The sequence below is a fragment of the Watersipora subatra genome, chromosome 9 (assembly GCF_963576615.1).
Source record: "Watersipora subatra chromosome 9, tzWatSuba1.1, whole genome shotgun sequence".
NCBI classification, from domain to species: domain Eukaryota; kingdom Metazoa; phylum Bryozoa; class Gymnolaemata; order Cheilostomatida; family Watersiporidae; genus Watersipora; species Watersipora subatra.
This window is the reverse complement of record NC_088716.1, coordinates 16360940-16373339: the sequence shown is the minus strand read 5'-3', so window position 1 is coordinate 16373339 and position 12400 is coordinate 16360940. Positions and strand designations below refer to the sequence as shown.

The 12400-nt window shown below is 35.3% G+C and overlaps 1 protein-coding gene across 1 annotated transcript in view; it reads right to left on the bottom strand.

Moving 5' to 3' along the window:
- The window catches only part of LOC137404839 (ovostatin-like), a 45488-nt gene that overhangs the window by 15642 nt on the left and 17446 nt on the right, over nucleotides 1-12400 (bottom strand). Inside the window, exons 13-24 of the mRNA XM_068091066.1 lie at nucleotides 12200-12329; nucleotides 11839-11886; nucleotides 10938-11116; nucleotides 10303-10493; nucleotides 9167-9372; nucleotides 7927-8043; nucleotides 7169-7367; nucleotides 6453-6684; nucleotides 4461-4619; nucleotides 3426-3591; nucleotides 2873-2938; nucleotides 831-1025 (exon numbers count right to left, since the gene is read on the bottom strand). Coding sequence (XP_067947167.1) covers nucleotides 831-1025; nucleotides 2873-2938; nucleotides 3426-3591; nucleotides 4461-4619; nucleotides 6453-6684; nucleotides 7169-7367; nucleotides 7927-8043; nucleotides 9167-9372; nucleotides 10303-10493; nucleotides 10938-11116; nucleotides 11839-11886; nucleotides 12200-12329 — 1888 coding nt within the window. The remainder of the gene's footprint in view (nucleotides 1-830; nucleotides 1026-2872; nucleotides 2939-3425; nucleotides 3592-4460; nucleotides 4620-6452; nucleotides 6685-7168; nucleotides 7368-7926; nucleotides 8044-9166; nucleotides 9373-10302; nucleotides 10494-10937; nucleotides 11117-11838; nucleotides 11887-12199; nucleotides 12330-12400) is intronic.

Sequence of the window (12400 nt, the reverse complement as noted above, 5' to 3'; positions counted from 1 at the left end):
TTCACGGAATGGTAATCACTTTTTTAGTTCTTCCTTTAATATCGTTATCAAACTTAGGACCTGTGGCTAACAAATTACAGTTATATATATATAAATTTTAAATTACGTTATTATATGTTAATTTATAAAGTTATAATAAATAAAGGTTAAAATAACTAGTATATTATATGCTAACATGCACAATAAATTTCCGTTTTGCTTAGTTTTCACTAATTTTTGTCCCACTCACACAATATCAAGCATTCACGAAACACTAAGATTGCTGAACTGAGAGCAAACATTGTATCACTTTCATGCATTGTGGGAGGGATTTCGGCAAAAGGCATAAATGTATCTGAATTTTTATTATTCGGATGAATCCAGCACCTCAACTGCTAAATTCAAATGGAGAGAGAAATTTATGTTGATAGCTCATGTTGGAAAAATGTCGTATGGCGAGGGTGAAAAAACACCGTGTTCCACATCGTAAGACAAAAAATCGTACAGTGGCCGTAACAATTACATTGTAACCTAGAGGTGCACTGTACAGTTAATAATTGATCTTGTTAAGAAACTAGTTAATACTTGTGGAAGAAATTTGGTTTTAAAAAGTGGTTGCTAAAAATAATTAATATTAATAATCATTATTTATCAAAATTAATAAATATAGTGTGAAAGGTTTGCAAAGACATGGGAAGAGAGGTCCAGCAAGTCTAATATATAAGTTCAATTTCCATGTGATACATTTTCTCTACGCGTAACTTTGGACAGACGAACACGGCTCTTATTATAGTAAAGATTAATTTATAGTACCTAAAATTTTGATTTTTATTGTAAAAAGTATCTCTTGCCTGATTTAATGTTCTGCAATGCCTCCTCTCTGGCAGCAGCAGACAATCTCTGACCAGTAGCATCCAAGTATTTGAGCAAATGGACACTTGGAGCAAACCTAGCAACATTAGCCTCTCCTCCCACAGCAGGACTGATCAGCATGTCGGGCTGCTCTATTGCTGGCCCCATCAAGTCTCCTACTACTGTTAGCATACCTAAAAGAGACACAATTATTTGATGTTTTCCTGTAGTACATGTCATATGAACAGCAAACTGAAAAGATGATCGATGAACATCTATATATGTATATATAAATCTCAATGTTTGGCAATAAAACTTTTTTATTACCCGTGCAATGCCAGGCATTCATCTAGTACGCATATATGTAAGTATTATGTCCTTAAGTGACAGCGCTAATTGCATTCATAAATCACAGTGCCGGTTATATTCATGAATTCATAAATTCAGCCGCACTGATTGTACTCATCAGTGACAGCATAATTTGAAAAAATGCACACTATATCTTTTTTTTCCGCATTTACTAATTACGACTGTGTTACTACTTGTAACACACAGAAGTAACTCTGCTTGAATATTTTTTTTAACATGGTCAAAACGGAAGACTGGAGATGAGATCCCTTGTGTAAGGAACATTCTTAGTTTGTTCGAGACTGAAAAATGAACTTTGACCCCTTCCATAAGGAACATTCTTACTAAGACCTTGACTAAAGACTATAGTTGTAAGTTGTAATGCATTGTGTATGGAACATTCCTGCTGTATCATAAACTGAGGAAGCAATATGAGACCCTTCTCGTAACGAACATGCCTAATATGGCTCAGACGAAAAATGGAAGTTGTGCCACCTTGTGTAAGAAAAGTTCCTACTGGGGACCCTACCGAGGACTAGAGTTTTGATCCCTTGTGTAAAAATTATACCTGCTTCAGTCCTGAATGAAAATTGGAGTTGTGTAAAGAGTATTCCGACTAGGGACCTTACTTAGGGCAGGGGTTGTGACACCTCAAAAGAAACATACTAAATCACACAACCAAAGGCTGTCCAATTTATTTACCCAGAGGCTTTGATTCGCGAGGCTAAAGCGATCACATTTCTCTGCTTAAAGATAGAGCTAAGTTTTGATATAAAAGCAAAAAGAATGCATAATAGTAAATATATCACCAGCACACGAGAGTGTTGGCCGACTCATATGAGAATGCGAAAGAATGCTGTCTATCATTATACGATAATTCACATTTCATAATGTAAAGCTTTTAGAACAGCTAACTTTGGTAATTTTGCAAAAAATTTAATTACAGATAACAAATTTAACACATCAGCACCAATTTTCGCCTGATAATTTAGCTTATTTGGTTATCATTTTGTGACAACAAAAACCATTAGTTACCTTTTTGTTCAGAATTCACAGCATAACAGCGCGGTTGACAAATTTCATAAAGGAACACTTTGGCAGCATAGTGCTTGTTTATGAATCTACGGTTTGTGCTTTTACAGTGCCACCTTCTTTGCAAGTGTGTTTTACGATATTTGGTTAGAGAATGGGGGCCTGTCGCTTGGTCACACTGCAAAAATGATGGCATTTCCTTTTGCAGCAGGTTTTATATAAAACTAAAAAAGCTAACCTTGGTTTTTACACACTACATTTAATGTACAAAATTTTCTACTGGTTTCAAGGAACTTAAGCTAGAAGCTCTGAGACAAAAACTCTAGCTTTTGCAGCAAAGATGTTTAGTGTACGTCAGTCAAAGATTTTTGGCAAAGAATAATTTCTACAAAGCAAGCAAAGAAATTCATGGGTAAACGAGCTAATTAGATTTAATAGATTAAGAATTAATTAATAATAGATTAATTAATATTAATATTAATTAGAATTAATTAATTAATAGATTAAGAATCAATCTAGTTTATGATAGTTATGTTATGATAATATGAATCTAATCCAATATTAACTAAAGAAAGATCAATTATCAAGGGATAAACCAAGCCAGAAATATTACCTGATTAAATTTTATTATTTGGTTTGTATTTGATCTAAGGCTACTTACCAGTAGTCGAATGACTGACACGACTTCTTGAGTTAGGCCTAGGTAGCCGATACTCCTTCTCGAAAGCTACAGCAGGTAAAACAACAAATTCAATTTTGGGTGGTTAGCTAAGGCCTACCGGCTGCCCGATTATCCATGGTGACAACAGAAATAATATACATACCTGGCTTCCCAATGATTGCACATTATTGTTTTTGAAATTAAAAACAACCTTTAACTGGCAGGTGCCAAGGCATAAGTAATTTAAACATGTGATAGTAAAATTACAAGTTTTAAAAAATTGCAAATTTTGAGAAATTGAAAAAATTTTAAATTTCAAATTTTCATTTTTTAAATTTAAATTTTAAAAACTAAATTTAAATTAAAAATCCTAAAGTATTAATATTAAAAAATCATATCAATGATTTTGTCAAGTGTACGGTTCTATGGTACCTCAAAAATACATTGTTAAGAAATGCAGCAGACTACCATAAGCCAACAGCAAGTAACAGACAAGTAGAGTATGGACAAAACAATAACAAAGGACAGACAACTACCAATATGGAACACTCACTAATATTAGATGCAGAGTTGACACAGATGTAGTCACCATAGGTGTAGGCCCTCGGGATTCCTTGAGGCAGAACATGCAGGTGTTTCACGACGCTCTCACTCAGCCCTATCCTGTTGCTCATGATGCTTCCTATTGGACAGGCGAGTCTGTTTCCAACTGTATTCGCCTACAATTAACATTTAACCTGAACGTTTAATCGTAATAAGAAGGGCTATCCAAACCACCTCTCGACAAATTTATTAGTACTCTAAGCTAACCTGTGCAAAGCCAGATCTTTAATCTGGATGGCCAGGTCTTTACATTCTAAAAATCTTTAAAACATGGTTGCGAAAAACAACCAAAATACTATTATTTAGAGCATTGAATTGTTTTAAAAGCTAAATTTACATTAATAAAACTCATTAACTAAATAGAATTTATGTTAGAACTAATAGAAGTGTCTAATACTGTTGTATTTGTTGATATATCTAAAGCTCAAAGATTCTTTAGATGTACCAAAAAAGTTAGAAAAATCTTTGAACACTCTACAGGTATGTAATATGATGTTCAAGGTGCAAGACAAAATAAAGCAAAAGACAGTTTTTGTCAAAACAAATTCATCAAATATTTTGAGAATTTTACAGTGAACTAGATTAAACCGCACTATTAAGGCCCAATTATACGAATAAGCAATGCTCTTCTCTACAGAAGATTATTCTTAGCTGTAGGAGTCTGACAGGTATGACAAGAAATTGACATTTCAGAGATGACAAGACATTGTCATTTCAAAGATATAATAAGAAATTGCCGTTTTAAAGATATAAAAACTATTTGGCATTTTTAGAATAAAATAAGCAATTCACATTTTGCAGTTTACCTTTACTTTTGGAACCAATAATATTGATTCTAACCATGGCTGTTGAAGCTCTGTTAATGTGTGACTACTTTCACCACAAACTGACTTCCTCAAAATTGCAAGAAAATTTGGCAATAGCAAGCTTTACATTTACTCATCTGATAAAACTAAATAAATACCTTGACGCAAACACCACTTACAGTGACGGTGATAGGAATTTTTTCTCCGATTTCTTGTAAAAATATGTTGTAAGTGCGGGTGGCTGAACCTCCCGCGCAGATGCACAGACTAGGCTCTGTCGCTAACATCAGCTCACCAATGATCATATAACTCGTTGAAGGCTGGAGAGCGACATTGACCTGAAAAAATAAACTGTAGCCTGTGATTCAGAAAATATAGCCTTTGAGTCACAAAAAAGTTTTAATGCAAGCACTTCAATCAATCTGGCTAACTGATATTTGTTGAACTTATGATTTAGATTTGTGCAGAACATAAGGGTTTACGATGTTTTTCTTGTAGTGAAAAGTAACCCTCAGTGGTCCACAACCTCAAACTGTTCATATCAACACCTCAGACTACAAGCTAAGATACCGCTGGTCCTGTTAGTAAGTAATAAACACACTACTAGCGATATTAATGATAACTATAATACTAACATAGCAGCATTTATAACCGGATGCTTTCACTAACAAAAAACTGTAATGTATGCGTCTTGAACCTACGTCTGTTAGTGTTAGGCTTTGCAACTAAACCTCTGACCATCAGCGACTTAGCTTTAATAACTTAGTGTCACTAATTGATAATACATAGTTAGAAGGAATAGAATACATAAAAAAATAGGTATACATATTTTTAGGAACAACAAAAACAGCACACAGCAAAAGATACCATCGATGTACAGCAGTAATATGTGATTGGGTAGATGTGAGGCGCTAGAACTCTCACAATTGTAGGGGTATCTAACTAGAATACCAGGGGCTCTCAGGTATACGTTGGGGGGATCTATTCGTACAATCAATTAATTCAAATTCTAGTTCAATTGTCAAATCAAATGTTTATTTTTCCTACCACATGTATATACAGTGTTTAATCTATTCTATTCCCTCCCTTACTAGTTGCTTTACATACCCTACTCACCACTCATTTAAGTTCTACTTTTTTTCTTAGTATTAGTGAGATTGAAAGGACTCTGTATACTCATGCTAACCTCAACACTACATGCAAACAAACACACACCATCAATTGCAGGAGAATTACAATAGTTGTGGCTTGATTGAGGTTCAGGTAGGTGCTGTTGACAACGAACAATCCCATGCCTGGCAATCATTAGAAAAACCAATATAGATCAAGACCTGAGCCATGACCTGAGGTTTTCGTAATTGTTAAAATGTTCTAAGACTATGCTAACTAAAAACTTGCTACATGACAAACACTTTCCTTGTCTTCTAAAATATTTTATTGAGTACCTTCGAAAGTCTTTGAAGGCCTAATTAAGGCGTCAGCCAGATATTGCTGAAACTAGAAGGTGAAAGATAACTCCAAGTTGTGAACTCGAATATGACCAATGCTTACTGCCCTGCATTATTATTTTTCATAACATTTTGTCATGCATACTGTTAGAGTAAGCTGGAGGTATCCAGAAGAGCCTTCAGCGGTTAATTGCTCAATTGCTTCAAAGCTTTTCAATTGTTTTTTAAAATATATTTCAATTGTTTTTTTAAAACTCTGATAAAAATTTGTTTAGGTTTAGTTAGATGAAATATGAAATTTTGCATTTTTGTTTGAAAACAGCAATCATTGTTTAAAAAAATATACTTTTAATAAATTAACTACCATTCCAAGTTGGTACTAATCTGGAAAACATTAGGCTACTTTTGACACTTGTCACTTTTGACACTTAAAAAGTGTCAAAAACTTTGCAGTAAGTCTAGCAATGCCCAAAATGTTGTTCATTGTCAATCAGATGGTTATTTAAGCAGGTGGTTGTTAGAAACTTTTTGAAACAAAATATATTGGTATACCTTATGATATAGATCATCTCCAAGCAAAGATTGGATGCAGTCGACAACAAATATGTAGATAGACACGTGTACACATATTTATTAGTACAGATATGAGAGACACAACCCTCACTACCACTACTTTCTACTACCTATGGAGTAGACAAAACTGAATAAAAAGCTCATACTTACAGCAAGACAAGCACCCAGGTAGTTGGTAATAGTAACTTTAACAGGAATTATCTCCCCTCTCAATGCTGTCATAGATGGCAATGAAACAGAGACTACATATGGATGGAAAGCAGTCAAAGTGATGGGAGTGGAGATACCCAACCCATCCTCATTATCAGAGCAAACAGCGCTGCCGATCCACTGGGTCGTGCTGTCAGGTACTGTTACCTGTACACTTGCGTTGCCTGCAGGGCTGTCAGAAAATATTACACTGTTGAAAGGCAAATTTTATCAGCAATAGGTAAAGATTGTATCCAATAAAAATTTAAAAGCAAAAATGAAAAACAGTAAAAATCACTTCATGTACCAATATTTAAATTAACCAAGTTGGTCTGACCAGATACGTAATTTACTTAGAGTACACAGTCAACTAAAAGTTGTCTTCTCTCTGAGCTACTTATTCATGATAACACTTGATTCATAATTTGAAAAACATTGCTATACATTAAATGACATTTTTTACAAAAAAACAAGCTTTTGACTTTCAATTTCCAGATTTAACATAAAAGAGCTACTTGCCGTTATACAACTGTCAACCAATGTCCGAAGAATAATTATGTGAAATGTCAAATCTAACTTCAATAACTAAAGCAACATCTTCTACTACTATAAACTTGAAAGCTTCTAATTGGTTTTCGAGTTATTTTATTATGGTGAGACAACTCCACAGTACTTACTTTACATCCACTATATCAAAGAGCATGGTTTCTGGAAAGTAGGATGTCACATCCTTAACAAATTGGAGCATCTGTGGGCGGGGCCCTGCTTTCAGCGTCTGCTCTAACTCTCTTCTGGTACTGTCTCTGTTGGGCACTGATGGGGGGACAACTACAGCTACTTCTGGCGTCAGCGTTTGCTCACTGGTAGCACCTATGGCTAAATACAAAGTACACAGTTTTGTTGAAAAACAGAAGGAAACTTTTCCACCATATGCTGCAACACCATAGTGGTAAGTAACATTAACCACTATAGAGGTAACATTTAAAACCATAGAAGTAACATTTAACACTATAAAGTTAACATGTAATACCATAGAGTCAACCCTTAATACTGTAATTAACATTTGATACCATGGAGTTGATATTTAATACCATAGAGGTAACAGTTGATAATATAGAAATAATTTTAATGCATTAGAGGTAAAATTTAACATGCTAGAAGCAACATTTAACATTTTAGAGGTAACATTCAACGCCATATAAGTAAAATTTGAAATCATGGAGGTAAGATTTAACACCATAGAGTCAACATTTAGTACCATAGAGGTAAGATTTAACACCATAGAGTCAACATTTAGTACCATAGAGGTAAGATTTAACACCATAGAGTCAACATTTAATACCATAGAGGTAAGATTTAACACCATAGAGTCAACATTTAATACCATAAAAATATTGTTTAACAACATAGAGGTAATATTTGAGGAAAGAGCTACCTGGGAGGGCCGAGGACTGGGTAGGCTGAGACAGCTGACCTGAGAGAGCTGCAAACCCTGGTGGTGAGACTCCAGCCGCTGCTGCCACTGGTTGCGCAGCTGGATTCATGGCATCATCTGCAAAACATCAATTTTCAAAATACTAAAAAATAATTTCAATAAAAATCTACCACAGGTTTTATTGGATACAAACCACTTAATGCATTTCAGAGTTGCGTCTTAATACCAAAAAATGATTCATTGACTGTAACTTAATGGTAGAACGAAACTCTCAAAATTCCCGCATCTCATAAACTGAAGTTTGAAGGAGAAGCCGAACTGTACTTGAAAATTTATGTATCCCAACTATTTCCTGTCAAAAGATTGTACAATTTTAAATGTAGTTCTCTTGGAGTGAACTATCCATTTGTGAAAAAGAGTAAATGTTGTAATCACTAGTAACATATTGTCCAATCAAAAATAAGCTTAGTTTAGATCTAATCCAACCATATTGAGCTTGACAAAAAAATTAGGTTGCAGCCTTTTACATTTCAGCTGCTTTCTTTGAACACTTTAGATATTTCTCCTAACCAAACCTCCAATTTTGTTGCTGTGAGATGGTTTCAGATAAAAGATGAAGTGAAATTAAAATGTGCTTGTATCCATAATAAGTTATCATTGACTGCCTGAACTTTGGCCCCTCATTTTAATTTCAGTACCTTGAAAAACACAAAGCAAACAACTTTAGTTTCTAGTCATTGCTATAATGAGAGCTCAAAAAGCCACGCTTATAAATTAAAGAAATGCATCCGACAAGAATTGAATATGGATATTTGGCTTTCTATAAAGCATGCTACCAGCTGTATCCCTTCGCCATCTTGATGTCGCGTAGAATAATTGTACACATAGTTATTACACCTGATAACTTTTCACAGTAGACTAGACTGCTAGAGTACTAGTACAAACATAGTAAATGCCAAAAAACTTCCTATAGACATTTTCTTACTTGAACTTTTCGTCTCTTGTCTTTTTTCTACTACTTAAAGCCTTTCATAGACCAGCAATAAATCTCCATGTTTGCAGCTTAAAAGAATAGCACTTTTTATTATAAAATACATCTCATTTGTATGGTTGCCAGCAGACACCTGCAAAAAGTGTCACGGTTTCGCCGCTTTCATTAGAGATAAACATACTCTTCCGGGTAAGCAAATGTCAGATGTGCGTTTCATCTTTTACTATTAAAAAACTAAGGATCACTTACGCGTTCTGTAGTAGATACGCTTACAAGGAGCGGAGCGCACATGTAGTGTAGAGGAAACCACCAGCCCACTTCTGACAAATCCTTGGTGGGCATCCCTGTGACGGTACAGGCTTGGTTTCTCCCAATATGACGCAAACCCTGGATATTCAGCTGGGACACCATGAAGATTTCCACAGTAAAAGTTAAGAGGAAGATAAGTTGGTAAGCTGAAAGTGCAGAGAAAATAGTAAAAACAATAAAAAACATTTTAACTAGTTAGTATAACCTAGTTGTTATACTTAACAAGTTAGTATAACCTAGTTGTTAGTATAACCTAGTTGTTAGTATGCATGCAACTAAATCCTCTGGCCAGAGCTGAGTGAACTTGCTGGCCCACCAACATGGAATATAGACATGAAAGGTCTGATCTACAAATAAATGATTTTCTCTTTAAATTCATCCTTCATGACAAGAATGTTAAAATCTTGGTGAGCAGTCATAATTTTTACGATGACGCTATGCTTGGTACTGGCCTTACATTGAAAAAAATCTTGGCAAGCAGGTATAACCAAGTCCCAATCGATATTACTTCTGTAGTCTATCGACCAAAAGCTCATGATTAGTTGAGCGAGAAGGTGAATGAGACCTTTGCATGAGAAGTTAGGACAAGTGCACCGTCTCTCATTCCTTCATTGTAGAATTAAAACATGATGCTTACACATGGCCTGCTTTTCAGCCTGCCGATAGTAGAAACACTGAATCCGTAATAAAAAATGACATTGAAATGATTAGTAATATAATAACTTATAATAGTTATTTAATTTATTTTAGTTATTTTTTATTTAACTTATAATACTTATAACAGTTATATAATAAGTTATATAACTGATAAGCGATTGACAATAGTAATAAATATTCCATGTAGGAAACAATATTTGTCAACTAAGATCGGATCAATAAAACACAGGAAGTCACATGATTGCAGGCCCTGGCGAGTGGTTGGCTGAGCTAATTATTCTAATTTAAGTTAATCTTCTGTTCCTTGTGACTTGCTAAGCAACAAAGAGACAAAGCTAACGTACATTGTCTTATAAAAGTTTTAATCAAATATCATGCAACAGCAAGTAATACAAGCATGAACAGTGGTAGATGCTTACGATGTAGAAGGCAGAAGATATCGTTCCATACGTTTAATAACAGATGCCAAGGTGGGGTAACTCTCAGTAGAGTGAGTGAACGTATTTCTGTCCATCATATTGTAGCCACACGTAGAGCCTGGACTAGCTGTTAGTAATAACTGGACGGACTGCCCTGGGCTCACTATGTCCCTGCTTAGTGATAGGCCAACCTGCGCAACACGTGGATACCATTGGACAGATGGAGATAAAGTTCAAGGAAAATTATAGCATACGTTTTCTATTTACCCAAAAAACTTAAGAGACTAGAAACAGTTCTCAGTCTAATGTGAATTGGAATATAATAGTGACTATGAGAGAATGCTCCTTTCTCCTGTATACCTTACCATTACTAGATTGCACTGGCAGGCTTACCTAACAGGTAGAACATTTTAGAACAAGCATCTACAGAAATGGCAATTTACTCAAATTTTTAAGCTATAACCCAGAGCCAAAAAATATAGATTCGTACAAAACATACGCTACTGATTTATTAGCATTCCAACATTACATTGCTATTGGTAAAGTTATAACTTTTAGCACAAGTATGCTATTTTATAGGTTATATTTGTGCCATAAACAGTCAAGCAGGAAGTCATGGGACAGATAATACTCACCTTATTGGCTGAACACTCTGGCACATCGAGAGCTATACTATCAGCAACTACCTCTCCATCAGCCCTTGCATAGTAGACGAGGAGGTGGCTGCGTGGAGAAAGGTCAGAGGTCACACGAAAGTTCACAGTAAATGAACCTTTGTGTGTGGCAGTCTTGATTGACACTCCTGGATTGAACACTGCATAAAAACAATGCTTTGAAAAATTCCTACATCCATAAAGTTGAATCTGACAGCTCAGCCTATTTGATATTAATAAAATTGTGTAGCAAAACGACTTGGTAAACAAAATTACATGCTCCGATGGTTGTGTGGAAGAATAAGTCCTTGACATTACATCTGCATGCTAGTGTTACCATTTAATTTTTTTAAATTAATTGAATGTTACATCTATGGTAAATATAACATCATTGCACCAGTCAGTTATAGCTGATCGCCATGCATTGTTTGGGTGTCAACAGGTGCTTGCAATCTGTTGACAGGTAGCGTTCCCTTGTCAACAGGTGCTTGCAACCTGTTGACAGGTAGCGTTCCCTTGTCAACAGGTGCTTGCAACCTGTTGACAGGTAGTGTTCCCTTGTCTAAATAAAAGCGTACATGCAACTGTCTTATTTACGAGTCTATTTTACCAAATAGCATTTCGTGCCTCCTGTTTGCTCTATACTTTCGCCAGCTCTGTACTATTTCTGCAAGCCTATGATATTAATCCTGCTCAATTTCATTTAGTCATCAAACACTAAAGTTTGATTGGATAATATACTATCAGTGAATCAAGTTTTTACATTATTGCACATTTGCTTCTGCTGTACTGTTGATTCAATGAAAATACTAACCCAGAAAACATAATATCAAATACTTCCTGGGACAGCAAAGACTAATACATGTAAATGTAGAGATCTTACCTGGCTGAGCTGGGTCAACAGGTTTGCTCCTGACAGCAAGGTTTGCTTCTAAAAATAAAAGCAAAAACGGTGGCTGAGTATTTTTAAAATTGCTAATATTGTTGAAGAGGGCTGCATGGAGACTGCCCCAAACTCAGCTGTGAAGATTATAGTAGCCTTGACAACGCATGACCAAGTCCCTATGTAGAATTTTGTTTGAAATATTACTCGATGGCTTTGTTTAATGCAACCCTGCCTCACTTTCATCTAATAACTCCTACACAGATACAACAATAAATAATGTTAGTTTATTATATGTTGTGCAATATGCAAGAATATTTGCATACTACAAAACCCATAGATGTAGAGGATATCTACTCACGTATAGGAGTTGTCTGCCAACTGCTTGTGGAATCCCATGAAACAAGTGGATCCTTAGCACTGAGTAAAGTAAGTGTTGTGAGTGTCACTGACTGTTTGAAGGAGGCAGTGATGTCTCCAGGGCCAACCAACTACAAGGCAAAAAAATGCATTGACACGGCAAATATCGACAGTCGTAAATATCGACCGATATCGACAAATA